General features: G+C 52.3%; 4 protein-coding genes across 4 annotated transcripts; 1 reads left to right on the top strand and 3 right to left on the bottom strand.

Moving 5' to 3' along the window:
- Positions 1-2,595: 2,595 nt before the first annotated feature.
- On the top strand, positions 2,596-4,225 carry CkaCkLH20_06309 (salicylate hydroxylase; the record flags this gene model as incomplete). The annotated part of the gene is made up of 2 exons (XM_038889026.1): positions 2,596-4,115; positions 4,171-4,225. The coding sequence occupies 2 exons, from the start codon at positions 2,596-2,598 to the stop codon at positions 4,223-4,225; spliced, it is 1,575 nt and encodes a 524-aa protein (XP_038745827.1).
- A 100-nt stretch (positions 4,226-4,325) lies between these two features.
- CkaCkLH20_06308 (uncharacterized protein) lies at positions 4,326-5,481 on the bottom strand (the record flags this gene model as incomplete). The annotated part of the gene is made up of 4 exons (XM_038889025.1): positions 4,326-4,511; positions 4,597-4,734; positions 4,818-5,138; positions 5,191-5,481. 4 exons carry the CDS (start codon positions 5,479-5,481, stop codon positions 4,326-4,328), a joined length of 936 nt encoding a protein of 311 aa, XP_038745826.1.
- Positions 5,482-7,576: 2,095 nt separating this feature from the next.
- Positions 7,577-10,089, bottom strand: CkaCkLH20_06307 (78 kda glucose-regulated protein precursor; the record flags this gene model as incomplete). Its single annotated transcript, XM_038889024.1, has 6 exons — positions 7,577-7,762; positions 7,819-9,307; positions 9,360-9,474; positions 9,533-9,563; positions 9,703-9,711; positions 9,955-10,089. The coding sequence occupies 6 exons, from the start codon at positions 10,087-10,089 to the stop codon at positions 7,577-7,579; spliced, it is 1,965 nt and encodes a 654-aa protein (XP_038745825.1).
- Positions 10,090-11,669: 1,580 nt separating this feature from the next.
- CkaCkLH20_06306 (elongation factor tu gtp binding domain protein) lies at positions 11,670-14,252 on the bottom strand (the record flags this gene model as incomplete). Its single annotated transcript, XM_038889023.1, has 4 exons — positions 11,670-12,874; positions 12,927-13,127; positions 13,178-13,903; positions 13,961-14,252. The coding sequence occupies 4 exons, from the start codon at positions 14,250-14,252 to the stop codon at positions 11,670-11,672; spliced, it is 2,424 nt and encodes an 807-aa protein (XP_038745824.1).
- Between the last annotated feature and the right edge of the window lie 245 nt (positions 14,253-14,497).

The raw sequence follows: 14,497 nt of genomic DNA, 5'->3' as shown, positions 1-14,497 counted from the left end.
GGTCGAGGGGGAAAATGTCCGATCTGTCCGAGTGAACCTGCTTTGCGTTGAGGCTGGGTTTTTGAAAGTAGGTGTTGTAATTCTTGACCTCAGATGTTGGTCTCTTCCAGAGGCGTGTTAAGATCAAGACAGTCAGGCTCAGAAGCGATCGTGAGCTATCTGCGGTAGTTGTCTTGAAGATGAAATAGCCTTAGACTTGGCATCTGGGGAAGCCGGACGGACGAGTTGGGAACATGGGGTCATATCAGGACTAGTTCAACCAAGTTGTTTCAACGTTCAACGTTCTCAATTGCTAGTCGCAGCGCGGGAGCCGGAATCTAGCTGCTTTCGACGACGAACATGGATGGCACGATGGCCGGGGAGAGATGTCGAACATTGCCGATAGGGTTCTCGTGCTGAAGGGGAGACTTGATAAACTCCCGGGGCTCAACTGTTTTGTGTTTGATATTTCGTATGATGAATGTGATCACATGCTTGAGAAACTTGGTCACTTCAGCTTGATAACTCTCAGCGACTGGGCAAGTTGTGAGAGCTAGTTGATCAGTCACTGCCGTATCCGTTATCTCTATAATTATATATCTGTATGCAAGTGTGGATGTGGTTCCAAGGAGAACCATCAAGAATCACAAGTGCAGGTCTCTGAAGTCCTCTCTTCAAAGTCTTCGACTAAGAGAGATGATGACGAATGTCCCGATACTTGGCACCACGAGAAGACAGCATGGCATGTTGGTAGCACAATGCTCACATCTAGAGAATGAAGCACTAGTGTTCTGTGTTCTCTTTGATGACGTTTGATTCGATATCTCTTTGCTCGTTATGAACTACTGTCATATTAGTCGTGTCAAGGTTGCACATGGCGCCATGGCAACGTCAGGTCATTTTAGGATGGAGTTGCTTGAGAGTTTCGGTGGGTGCCATGAAGTTGTCCGCAGAAAGGCGACATGGTTTGTTTTGGTTAACACGGGAGTCTCTGAGCAGGCCACGATGCAAAACGATTGTTTCAGCATGCTGGACTCTGATTTGGGCATTTTTCCAAAGGTTTTAGGTGTTGTCGAATATCATGCCTGTTCAGGAACAGAATGTCCTTGTCAAGTTCATCAAATTGGACAACCCACATGCAACAACTGTGCAGACATGACTGACATGCTGAAGACGGGAGTGAAGTGATGACGAAAGTGACTACAGTTCGTCCCTTGATGAAGAACATCATGATCCATAAAGTTGATCATTCTCTGCACATTATTGGCAAGTCTTGTTCGAGATGCATTTGAGCTGCGGCATAACGACTAGGATCTCGGTCATCCATCTAGCTCCGTTGTATAAAGAGGCGCTGTATCGGGCCCGGGCGAGTTCTGGCTTGCTTGGCCACACGAGATATGTTGTGAAGTGGAAGTTGTTGTTCGGGAATGCCAGGTCGTGCATGCAATGAATTCATCTGGAAATTTATGAACGCTCATGAGAAGGCAGCGGCAGCGTGACACGCTATGAATACACCTTAGACGGTCGGTGAATAAATTCCAGACGGCGACGATGGATACTGACAAGATGTTTCCAACACAGGTGCTGGGCCGAGTGAACGATATCCAGCTATTTCAACCCCAAGGCTAGACTCGGAGCTCCAGACCTCCAACCAACAATAGGCTGGTTGGTCTTTCTATTTGCCATAGCTTGCTCACTCACATCTTTATATCATTCGTCAAATGTCCGTTTTTATAGCAAAACTGAATAGACATGGAGATGCACGGTGTCCACCGTAAACTTGACACAAACATGGCACAACAGTCGACAAAAAAGACAAAAAATAAGTCTGCAAACATGCGTTTCGTACATGTTCCGAAACCGAGAATCGAACTCGGGGCTATGCCTAACCTCTCACGGATGAGAGGGCATCATGTTGGCCACTACACCATATCGGATTGGTTATTGACGGGGCAGGCCGCCACGGGCACTAAGGTCCAGCGGGGCGGCGTCCGGACGGGTTCCCACTTCATCGCGCCTGGAAAGCGTCAAGTATTTCTTTCTAATCGTTATGAGTGACCTTCTTCATTGATTCAAGAAAAAATAGCACTCTCATTGAAGCGCTCTGATGTCTATTGTTGCAGCCTTTCCGTGTTGGTGTTGGTGGCGAACATCGTCACAATTCATCCGGCTTACACGATCCCGCCCCGCCAAGCCTTCAGTTACGGCACTCGCATGTACGGCCCCCCCATTTCACTTTTTTTTACGGTCCGGGCGTCATCCTTTTCGTTACGAAGGATGCAGCCCTACCGTCCTCGAATTCGCCGCGGCGCGCCAGGGTGGCGCATCTCGCCGTCGCCAATTGGGTAGGTTCCGATGGCTTCGCGCGGATTGGAATGCTAGACCGGAACCCCAAACGATGGATGGCGTCTTCCCCTTGCCTGGCCGGGATCGCTGGGACCTCTTCCTCCCGTAAGAAAAAGCTCAAACAGGGAGACGGGTTGTATGCAGGACATGAAGGCTTTTTGATCCTTCGTTCGTGGAATCCTCCCGACGGAGGTGATGTATAAAGCCCGACCTCACCCCTCGAAAGCACGGGTCGAACGTCTCCCCTACCTCACTCTCTTTCGACGACATATGTCAATCTCTATGAACGTCGGAAAAGCCATGACGACCCCGCCTCCGAAAACAGTCGCCATCATCGGCGCCGCCGTCGCCGGTCCTACACTCGCCCTCCACCTCCTCACCCATCCGGTCCTCCGCACTCACTTCCGTCCGATCCTCTTCGACCAATCTCCGCCCCCGGCCCCGATCCCGACGTCCTCTTCCTCCCGTACCGGAGCGGAATCGACACCAGGATCGGCATCCTCTCCTTCAACGACATCCCGCCAGCAACGCGCCGGGGCCTCGGTGGGCCTCTTCTCAAACGGCCTCCATCCCCTGTTCAACCTGGGACTCAGCGACGCCATCAAGAAATACGGCCATGAATGCGATGACCTGGCCCTCTGGTCGAGCTCCTCATCTGTGGACGATCCCAAACTGACGCACATTAAGAGTGCGAAAAACGGCTTCTGGTCACATGAGTTCCAGCTGGGGGCTATGTACTTTGAGCGAGCTGGTCTGCAAGCCCTCCTCGTTGACCGCGTACACGATCTAGGGGGAGAAGTCAAGTGGAATAAGAAGGCCGTCAACTTTGAGGCTGTCTCTGCTCATGATTCTGAGATCAAAAGGACCCGGGTGGACTTTGCAGACGGGACTCACATCGAGGTCGACCTCCTCGTCGGCGCAGACGGCGGCTACTCCCCCATCCGCCGCCACATATTGAACCTGAGAAACCCGAAAGCAGCAGAGGAGAGGTGGTTGCCAGACTTCATGGGCACGACGGGCATCTACGGCATCTCATCCGCCGACAAAATGCCGTCAACTCACACTCCGCAGCGGCCTTTCAACGAGTCACATTGTGTCTTTCTCCCTGAAGGGTTTCTAGCCACCGGACCGTGTCCAGAGAAGATGTTCAGATGGGACTTGATCCTCCCTGAAACCACACCACCAAATCCATCAACAGCATCCGATGACCCAGACTCCCCCGCAAAAGAAGCACCTTCAACGCCTGAGACGGAAGATGAGAACACCGAGGAGCCATGGCAAGCAGCGATCGTCCCCGGCCAATACTCCAAATCCACAACAGCAAGCATCCTCCGATCTCACCTCCGCCTCAAACATCCCTTCACCGGCGACTTCGAGACGATGCTCAACACTTCAGATCGAATCATCCATACACCTCTACGTCAGCGCGTCTGGAAAGAAGACGAGATCCAGTGGACTGGTGACGGAAACATCGTGCTCATCGGCGATGCTGCGCGGTTGATGCTTCCCACCAGTGGCCAGGGAACGGGATTCGCCATCGAAGATGCGACTGTCCTCGCAAGCATGCTGTTGAAGCACAACACTTCTTCATCTACGTCAGAGAAAGCGACTTCCAAGCTGGACAACGACTTCAAAGCGGCCTTAGAGGAGTATGCCAAGCTCAGAAGGCCCAGGTCTGAAAAGATGGCCACGATGGCGGCGTGGATTGGCTCCGTGGGACTGGGCGCGACCTGGTATAACCGTCTTTTGCGGTATAGTTCCGCTAGACTCTCTCCGGGGACGGACTTGAAGTAGGTTTTCTCCCGCTTTCTTGAACGATACCATATCATTGACTTGGCATCTCAGAACGAAGCAGAACAAAGACCCGTGGCCCATGGATGGGCGGTTCAACCTCGAGTAGAAAGAAATCCTACACGGCACTCATCACGGCCGTCTTCGTTCTCCACCATGTGCGGCCGTGGTTTCGTTGTCCTGCCCATCTCTCGTAAGAACTTCCCATCTCAAGGGTTCAAACTCTGAGCGGCGGGAGTTCTTCTCCAATTCCTTCGCTCAAACCACAGCCAGGCCCCAGCAGAAGCAAACGTCAGTGCCATCAGAGGCAGGGTGACTTGCAAGAATCTTGTCAAGGCCATCAATGAAAACGTCTCTCCATTCTCGAACTTGATGATATCGGTACTGAAGAATGTCTATTTTCCCAAGTTAGCAGAACACCTCAACTGAAGGCACAGGTCTTGCGCATGAAAATGTGGCTGGGAGGTAGATCAGAGTCACGATCGTGACAACTCGCATTGCAACAGCCTCTTGCGCACTGCGATTTGCTTGTTCACTAGCCTCAACAGCCGCTCTCATCTGGAGTTGCTGAGTTTCCACTTGAAGTTGCTGAGCGTCCATTTGAAGTTGTTGAGTGATCTATTTCAAACGATATTAGTATGTTTCGAAAAATAATGTCATTTAACAAATGTCTTGCTCTGAATGGCTTGACAAGAACTCACCATGGCTCGTCTTTCAGCAACCGTCTTGACCAGTGCTTCTGCACTTGCTGTTTGTATCCGCAGGTCACCAAGAAGATCACCGATCTGTATTCCGAAAGCTTGAACAGCCTTCAAACATGCCTGGCGGTCTTGGTCAGGGAATGCGTCGTCCTTGACGAGTTCTCTGTAGAACTTCTCCAGTTCTCCGATTATGTTGATATTGGACATCATGGACAAAATGACATCGTTCATCTTCTCTTGCCATCTTGCCAAGTTTTGAAGGGATCCCAGTTTTGTAGAATTCGTCTGACGGTTCTCTGTGAGACGAGATGGACCCAAGGTCTGGCAATAACTGTTAGTAAAACGCACCAACGCACCCGAGCCTAGCTCTTACTAATTCATCAGCAACTAATTCCAACCACTGAATGAACCAGCGCCATTCCGAAGATGCCCATGACGCGAAATGATGGTGCAGCTGTAATGAAGAAGCAAAACATTGCGCCGTTGTGCTGAAATTTGCCGCGTGGTTCTTCGATGCTGGATATACTTCATTGACTCGTGCTTTCGTACGGGCACTTGCGTCTCCGAAAAGCCATAGCTGCGTGCCTGTGCCCAAATCGAACTGGTGATGAATTGTTGCTTGGCCAATCCTCCACAAGTCGAGTTCTGGGGATTTGGTTTCCATTTGTTTGGATGTGGTTTTGATCTCAAAGCACAGTTGATATCTCTTCCCACTTCTTCTGAGCGCTGGGATGGCTGTCTCTGGTCTATCTCTCAGGACCCTGTCGGTTCGGAATCCACTGAAGTGGAGGTTTTTCTTGTCATGCGATGATGCGTAAACACTCAGGAAGTCGACATATTCTGGCATAACTTGGTAGAAAGCGAGGAGCCTTAAGAGCATTTTAGGATGAACTGCTAGAGGTCCTTTTGTGCTAAGTGCCGTTACGAAGCTGTTATTCAAGATGAAAGATCAGTCTGGGCCACATGATTGAATCGAGACTCAGGGAGCTCCTCACACGAAGCGACACATATCATCCGCTTTACAATCACTGCTCGCCATGGAAACATTGACGTCGTTGGCTAATGGGATCTGACCAAGGTGTTCTCGAAGCTCATCATCGTTAAATATGTTGATCTTACTGGCCTCACCAGATGCCGATATGCTCATCAGAGGCAAATGTACATTGTCCTGATTGGGCACGAAAAGTTGAATTTTGAACTCTGCAAGCCGAGACAGAACAGCTCTACCCGAAGCGGTAGCATCTAAGAAGCCGGTGGGATGTCCTTCGAAGTTGCGATATGACGCTGCCAAATCGAGCGCAGATGCCATGTTTGATATCGAAATCTTGGCCCAATTTGAGAAAATCTGACAGATGAATGATGAAGTGCTGTGATCTCAAAATAAAACAGGGGACAATTCGATTATAATAGCCTGATTCAGTGTACCTTTCGCATGCCGCCTGAGCGAACTACGGGAACGACTGGCTGATCAGGTTAGGCATACCATCAGGCTTTCCTGCAAGGAGATTTCCTGCAATCTCTCGCTCATTCATTGATTTTCCCCAAGTAGGGCGTACGTGCAGGCCAGAATACACAAGCACTGCCGCCGCCACAGCAGCCACTGACTGCAGAAACACCAAATGAGGCAACGTATTTGATGCATGTCGCGGCGGTGAGTTGACTGGAAACCCCGCGATTGGTGCTGAGATGCCGAATCGGTGAGTATCCAGCAGCCTAGCTGCGCAACACAGCCCTGGGCTATGGAAAGATAGTTGATCTTGCATTGTCTATGTATGAAAACAAGTCGACGAGCATGTCACCGAAGTATAGAGGTTAGAAACTCTTCTAACATGATATACTCATAGGCTCAGTGAGGCACTGAATTCAATTACCCAGACCAGAGCCCTGGCATGAGCGGTGGCCAGGTGAACGACCTCACTGCAAGGGCTGTCCGTCGCAGATCACAACAACACAAGCAAAGCCAGAAAAAGAACGAGATACGACAAATAAAAACTTGTTCTTAATTTGAAAAGCACTCAGCTGATTTTCAAAATCTTATTGGGAGGCGTAGTGAAGTGTCATTCCTGGTATCCTCCCGCGAGCTGCATACCAGCATCCCCTGTGATGAGGTACAGAGTACACTGCCCAGCATAAGCCAGCGGTTGCTCTCACCATGCAAATAACTCCTCATTTCATCTGCATATTGAGAAAACCGCTTTGCCCGAAGTCTGCCATATGGGTTTTACTGTCGTCGGGTACCAAGACCCATGCGCTGCAAACGATACCGCCCGCAGAGTAAGGGTTTGATGATGTTCACGCTTTGCGGCTTCGCGAAAACCATCAACGGCCTTGTGCATGTCACTGCCAGGAATATTACAATTACAACGCGGTCTTCGCGATCAAACCCAGGCCGATCTCGATGTTGCCGAATGTCCTGGGCATGCGCGGCACTGGGAGACTGAACGACACAAAGCGACACTAGGTCACACAGAGGCACTGAGGGACACCGAGCGACACCAGCAGACACATTGCTGCGACACCCAGATGCGGCGAAGCCCACTTACAGAATTCACGAAGACATCGTCACAATCCAAGTCACAGGCGCAGAAGTGTGTTCAATGGGTCTCATTTATGCGTTGTATACTTTACACAATGGTGGAGTCATGCTCCATGCTGCCGACGCCGATTAACCTGCCAACACCAGAGACTGAGGTTCATGATGGAATCTTTGGGTAACGTCTCTTTTCAATCCCGAACGAATCAACAACAAATCTATGAAATCAGAGCTCGTCGTGGCTGGGGGGCTCGTCCTCGCCGCCAGCGCCACCGGCACCCTGGTACATCTTGGAGGTGATGGGGTAGGCGACGTTGGACAGCTTCTCCTTCTGCTCCTCCAGGTCCTCGGTGGTAGCAGTGGCGCCGTTCTCCTCGAGCCAGGAAGTGGTCTCCTTGACAGCCTCGAGAATCTGGAATGGTGGTTAGCGACATGCGCATGAATGCCAGTTGAGTTGAGTAAACTTACAGTCTCCTTGTCCTCATCGTCGATCTTGCCACCAAGACCCTCATCGTCGTTGACCTGGTTCTTCAGGGAGAAGGCGTAGTTCTCAAGGCCGTTGCGAGCCTCAATGCGCTCGCGGGTAGCCTTGTCCTCCTCGGCGTACTTCTCAGCCTCCTCGACCATGCGGTCAATCTCCTCCTGGGTGAGACGACCCTTGTCGTTTGTAATGGTGATAGACTCCTGCTTTCCGGTGCCCTTGTCGTGGGCGGAAACCTTGAGAATACCGTTCGCGTCGAGCTCGAAAGAGACCTCGATTTGAGGGACACCACGGGGGGCGGGGGGGATACCGGTGAGCTCGAACTTGCCGAGGAGGTTGTTGTCCTTGGTCAGGGAACGCTCACCCTCGAAGACCTGAATCAGGACGACGGGCTGGTTGTCGGCGGCGGTCGAGAAGATCTGGCTCTTGCGGGTAGGGATAGGAGTGTTGCGGGTAATCAGCTTGGTCATGACACCGCCGGTGGTCTCGATACCGAGAGTAAGGGGGTTGACGTCCATGAGAACGATGTCCTCAGTACCCTCCTCACCGGAAAGGACACCAGCCTGAACAGCGGCACCGAAAGCGACAGCCTCGTCGGGGTTGATACCCTTGGAAGCCTTCTTTCCGCCGAAGTACTCCTCAATAAGAGACTGGACCTTGGGAATACGGGTGGAACCACCGACAAGAACGATGTCGTCAATGTCCTCCTTCTTGACCTTGGCGTCCTTGAGCACCTGCTCAACGGGCTTCAGAGTCTTCTTGAAGAGGTCCATGTTGAGTTCCTCGAACTTGGCGCGGGTGAGAGTCTCAGAGAAGTCCTTGCCCTCGAAGAAGGCCTCAATCTCAATGCGAGTAGACATCTGGCTTGACAAAGTTCTCTTCGCCTTCTCTGCCTCGCGCTTGAGCTTGCCCATGGCCTTGGCGTCCTTGGTAACGTCGACATTGTTCTTCTTGTTGTATGTCTTGGCGAAGTGGTTGATGAGACGCTGGTCAAAGTCCTCACCGCCCAAGTGGGTGTCACCAGCGGTAGCCAGGACCTCGAAAACACCTTGGTCGATGGAGAGGAGGGAGACATCGAAAGTACCACCACCAAGATCGTAGACGATGATCTGGCGCTCCTCGCCGGTCTTGTCAAGACCATAGGCAATAGCGGCGGCGGTGGGCTCGTTGACAATGCGGAGGACGTTCAGACCAGCGATGGTGCCGGCATCCTTGGTGGCCTGGCGTTGGTTGTCGTTGAAGTAGGCAGGGACAGTAACGACGGCGTGGGTGACCTTCTTGCCCAAGTAGGACTCGGCGACCTCCTTCATCTTGCCCAGGATCATGGCGGAGATTTCCTCAGGGGTGAAGGTCTTGGGGGAACCGCCAACATCGACTTTGATGACGGGCTTGCCATCCTTCTCGATGACCTTGTAAGGGAAGTGCTTGATGTCAGACTGGACGGCCTTCTCGGAGAACTTCTGGCCGATCAAACGCCTGGCAGCTAGTCAGTATGGGTTGTGAGAATCGAAGAGAGGGCATCGCTCACTTGACGTCGTAGACAGTGTTGTGGGGGTTAGCAGCGGCCTGGTTCTTTGCGGCGTCGCCGACGAGTCTCTCTCCGTCCGAATTCCAGCTGACGTACGAGGGGGAAATTCGGTTTCCTGAAGAGCACGGCGTTAGATTAAGCTGTCTAAAGTTGAAGCTATCGTGAAGACTTACCCTGGTCGTTCACGAGGATCTCAACCTTGCCCTTTTGCATTCTACAAGATGTTAGTTATTTTGACCTGGCAAAAAGGACGGGAAAGACCTGCGTTGCAACACAAGAATATGTCGTCTAGTGTAAGTTAGCTCTCTGTCGTTGTTGATAGCTGTTGGTGACGAAGACTCACTCCAAGATCCTGTAGAAGAGACGAGTTAGCATGACTGTTGATATGGAGATGACAAGTGATGGTTGGGCTTTTTCTTTGATATGGCAAGAACAGAATGACAGAGCGGTTTCGTTTTCGTGTAGCCTAGATGGACTGTCCGCATGTTTGGGGTTGTGGTTGTGGTGGTGGTGGTGGTGGTGATAGTTGTCTTGGTGTTTTGGGCCAAAGTGGTGATGTCGCACCAAAATGGTGGGGGACGAGGAACCAACTTACAATTCCGATAACAGTTCCGTAGTTCTCAGTGTCCTGAGCCTGAGCCGTCTGGACGAAAGCCAGAGGCGAGAACAGGAGACACATCCAGGCCAAGAGGCCGAAGCCCAGGGCCATCGAGTTGCGAGTTCTCGACATCGTGGTGGGGGGGAAGCTCCCAAAGTTGGTACTGCGCGATTCGGAGCTGTTTGTCGCAGGAAGAAAAGAAAAGTTGCAGTAGAAGAAAGAGAGAAGAGGATGAATTCCCTTCTAGCGACACACCCAATTGATAATTGAGGTGGTTTGGCGGTTGGTGATGTGGGAAGTTGTCGGAACTGCGGTGGGAGAGGGAGGAGGGTAGCTCTTAAGAATTAGCCTTCTCCAAAAAAAAAGTTGAGGTGTCCAGATTGCACAAAAAGGCCAGATTTCACCTTGCCGGCGCCACACGTGACAGGGGTGTCTTCCTTTCTGGTCAGCGGTGGATCCCTACTGTGCGGCACCCCTGAGGGCAGCTTAAGGCAGATGCGTTCATGCGGTAAAGTTGGCTCGGGAGACGATTCTCCGTTGGCTCGGCACAGTTCGAATCTACAGTGTCTGATTGACGATGTCCCGAATTAACCCCTACAATAGCCACGGCAAAAGGTGAGCGCCTCACCGCTGCCGCGCTGCGCTGCCGCTCGTGCTGGGGTATCGGCCCCACGGAAAGGCTGCCCTGTGATTCTGGAGATTTCCATTCGGATTGCATGCTGGGATGACCGAAGAACTCTTTGAACGTGGCCTTTCCCTTCCTTTCCTTTTTGGCAGGTGCTTCTCTAGAGTTCCACGCCGCGAGCTGACTCTATCTCCAGTCCAATGTGACTCACGGTCCAACCAGCAACGGAAAGGCTGAAGGCGACAAGTCAATGCTTCAGGTTACATCTAATCAAATCTGACGTTGTCTTTTCCCGCGGTTTGCCAGTTTTGGGACTTTGAGTCTTTGGAGATGCCCGTAACGAACAGAGTGGCCACAACTCCAACCCCCATATTCGGGGCATTTCATGCTGCTTCCATTCCAGAATATTCCCACCAACTGATTGCGGTGGGGGCAAAGGCAAGGCGAAATCATCTACGCGCAGCAGGAGAAGCACTTTAACCTGCGGCAAGTGAGGTCCAACTAAGGTGCCCGAAGCAGTGCCATCCCGTCTTCGCCCTGAGATGAGGGGACAAGATGAGGGGGCAAAAGCAGGGGTAAAGCTTTGGATGCTGGCCCATGCTCTCCCGAAGGCGAGGGGCGTGGACTTCCGTGGAAGCGCGCGACGGGGGCGCGCCAACACGACGGCGTCATTTCTGTCAAAGTGTCCAGTGGCCTCAACTCGGAGCTACCTCCATCGAGATGACAAACATCGTGGTTTGGCGCGGCGAAATGCAGGCAGAAATGGACACATATCAACATTGGCATCACACACACTCCAAAAGCTGACAGCATTTGTAACAATCCTTCACGGTTCACAACGGTCGGACTCCATAATTATTGCAAGCTGTTCAGTTCGCACCTCTATGAATAAGGCTAATCCCCATTGGCTGCGCAACTCGAGCTGCAGCCAACTCTGTTTTCAGCAGTCAACTCTAAAATGGAGCCTCACCAGCACCGCCCACCGCCCGCGCACGCCATGCATCGACGCATCCCTTTCCATGCGACAAACTCCACAAATGCCCTATAAACGATCCATGACACGTTTCTTCTTTTGATTCTGCAGCCTTTACTCGAGCAATCCTGCGGCGATTGTCTCTCCGCCACTTCTCAGAATCACTCTTTGGCCTGCCTCCAGCGGTACCTTGGAGTCCAGCTTGACAACTACACGAGCAACCTTGGCGGGCTGCACGATCTTGGGGTTCTTCTTGAGGGTCACTCCCGTCACCTTGTCGAGAACGGCCGGAATGGCTTCGATGCGTCCAGCGGCATGCAAACGGCCACGGTGAACGTCTACAGGCTGCGGCATCAGATGGTCAAAAGCCAGCACCTTCATCGTCAATCTGTCGCTGGTCTCGATGGGGGCTGCCTTAGTGCTGATGATGTCGCCGACGCGCACGTGAATCGGGTCGATGCCGTACAGACCGATATTGACGTTCTGACCAGCAACTGCCCAGTCCTTAGGTTCCGCGTCGACCTCGATTGATCGAACTGAAGCTGACTCTCCGCTGGGTTGCACCACGAGCGACTCGCCGTTCTGTACTGTTCCGGACTCTATCCGACCAGCGACTGTGAGTTGGCTCTGCTGCGAGCGGAAGATCTCTGAAATCGACATGCGGAAAGGCTTCTGGAGCGCTCTTGTCATCGGTTCCGACTCTTCCAGCGCCTCAATGAGTGTCGGGCCAGTGTACCACGATAAGGCCTCATCGTCAGGTCTTGTTACCAGGTTGTCGCCGTTGAGACCGGAGATGGGAACGAAGGTGACGTTCTTGAGTTGAAAGCCGTTGCCCTTCATGAAGCCAGTGACCTGTTCTTGGATTTCCTCGAAGCGGTCCTTTGACCATCCGACCATATCCAGCTTGTTGACGGCAACGATGACCCGCTGGACGCCGAGACTGCGGAGAAGGAGGGCGTGCTCTCTCGTTTGCCCCTTCAAGCCCTTTTCGAAGGCGCCGGTGTTGGCATCGATGACGAGAATGGCGAAGTCGGCTTGGCTGGCTCCAGCAATCATGTTGGGGACGAAATCCCTGTGGCCCGGGGCATCCAGGATAGTGAACTGTGTCTTGTCCGTCTCGAACTGATTTGTGGCGATGTCGATGGTAACACCGCGCTCGCGCTCTTCTTCTCTCTGATCCATCACCCAGGCAAGTGCGAATGATGACTTGCCGATTTTCTCTCCTTGGCGTCGATACCTGTCGATGACATGCTGCTCCACGAACTTCAGTTCAAGCAGCAGCCTGCCCATGAGGGTACTCTTTCCTGCATCAACGTGGCCTACCACGGGTTAGCTGAGTCCGATGGTCAGAGGAGTGAGGCTTTCACATACCTACTACCACGAAACTTGCGCTCCGCTTCTTCTCGCTTGTCTCGAACTCCTTCAGCACATCGAGCTTCTTATTCTTCGGTGCTGCCGATTCTTCGAGCTGGAGATCCTTCATCTCACCGGTAGGAGCCTCGCCAGCTTTCGATTTCGTGGCCACTTTCTTAGTCGCGCTCTTGGCGGCAGCGGCATCGAATTTATTGCCCGCTGGAAGGTATTAGAGTTAGCTTCTTACTGAGTCTTCGCAAATCGCGAACCTTTCGCCTGAGCAGCGAGCACAATATCATCAGGACTGGGCTGGGCGAAGGCACTAGGTACGAAGGCTGAAGAGGCCATGTACGGCATAGTGTACGTCTGAGAGGTAGCAGCAGAGTCCTGGCCAGGTCCAAAGAGCGTCGCGGCAAAAGCAGATGGCCTGGTAGATGGAACGACAAAGCATTCATCTTCAGCCTGCTCAACTTCCCCATTAGGCGTCCCATTCGCCGTGTCGACATCCATACCAGATGGTGCGTCCGAAGTCGATGGGTCCTGCTGAGGTGGCTGAGAGGATGTCGAAGGTTGAGACTTTGCATCTGCAGACAGCTTCTGTCGTTTGGCCAGCAATCCAGAGCCAGATCTCTCATGCTCTTTGGACGGCTCATTAATCGCCAGGGAAGACATGCGCTTCTCCGCTCGATCAACTTTGTCGTCTGTGACTTTGACATCCGTCTTCTTCTTACGCGCAGCGGCCAGAGCTTGGAGTTTCGAGAGCTTAGGGCCTTCACCACCGCCAAGAAGACCGCCAGGGAGAGGTTGAGGGTGGATGAGGACGGCCTGTCGGTCTTTGGGAATGTTCATCCAAGGCATCCCATGGAAATAAGAAGCCGCAGACAAGGACGCGATCCTGGGAACCGGATATCCTGTGTTTGAACTAACGCCTGCGTCGTTCATAACCTCGTCGTCCAACCCCCAGAAACCCATGCCACCTGCCGAACCTTCAACGTCTGCAACTACCTGCCTGACGGGAACATGTAAAAAGAAAAATAAAGAAAATGACTTACCATCCTTGTTCTTCTTAGGTTCCTGCTTGGGAGCCGGTGGCGGATCGATGAACTTCTTCTTCAAGTATGAGACCGATTTTTCGACGTCGTAGTAGTAGTGCCAGAGTGCTTCTTGGATTTGTTGGATCGTGACTTTGTCGGCGTCAGAGCCTAGGCTGCTTCTGACGAATTGAATGCCTTCCGCCATGGCCTCACGGTCCTCAGCACTGACTTCCTCTTCGTAGTCTTCTCCCTCATACTCATCGAGGACCTCCTCGTAATCGAGGTTGCGGACTGCTTGGTGGCGCGACATTTTGAAGGTGAGTGAAAGTGATGTAATGGCTCTGAGATTGAGTTGTGTTGGAACTGTCTGCTAAATGAGCGGAACAGGGGAGGTCGGGGGGACGTCTTTAAACAATATTCGAGAAGGGTACCGGAGAAAGGAGTCGTTATTGCATCCCGGTGATAGTTGGCCACAAGGGTTTGGTGGTTAAGGTTGTGTGTCAAAAAAGTCGTGGTTCGAGCCGTGAGCTATCCCGGTATGGTAGAAGGTAAAAT

Source organism: Colletotrichum karsti (genome assembly GCF_011947395.1).
Source record: "Colletotrichum karsti strain CkLH20 chromosome Unknown Scaffold18, whole genome shotgun sequence".
NCBI classification, from domain to species: Eukaryota; Fungi; Ascomycota; class Sordariomycetes; order Glomerellales; family Glomerellaceae; genus Colletotrichum; species Colletotrichum karsti.
The sequence above is the reverse complement of the archived record's forward strand: the minus strand, read 5'-3'. Positions and strand labels throughout refer to the sequence as shown.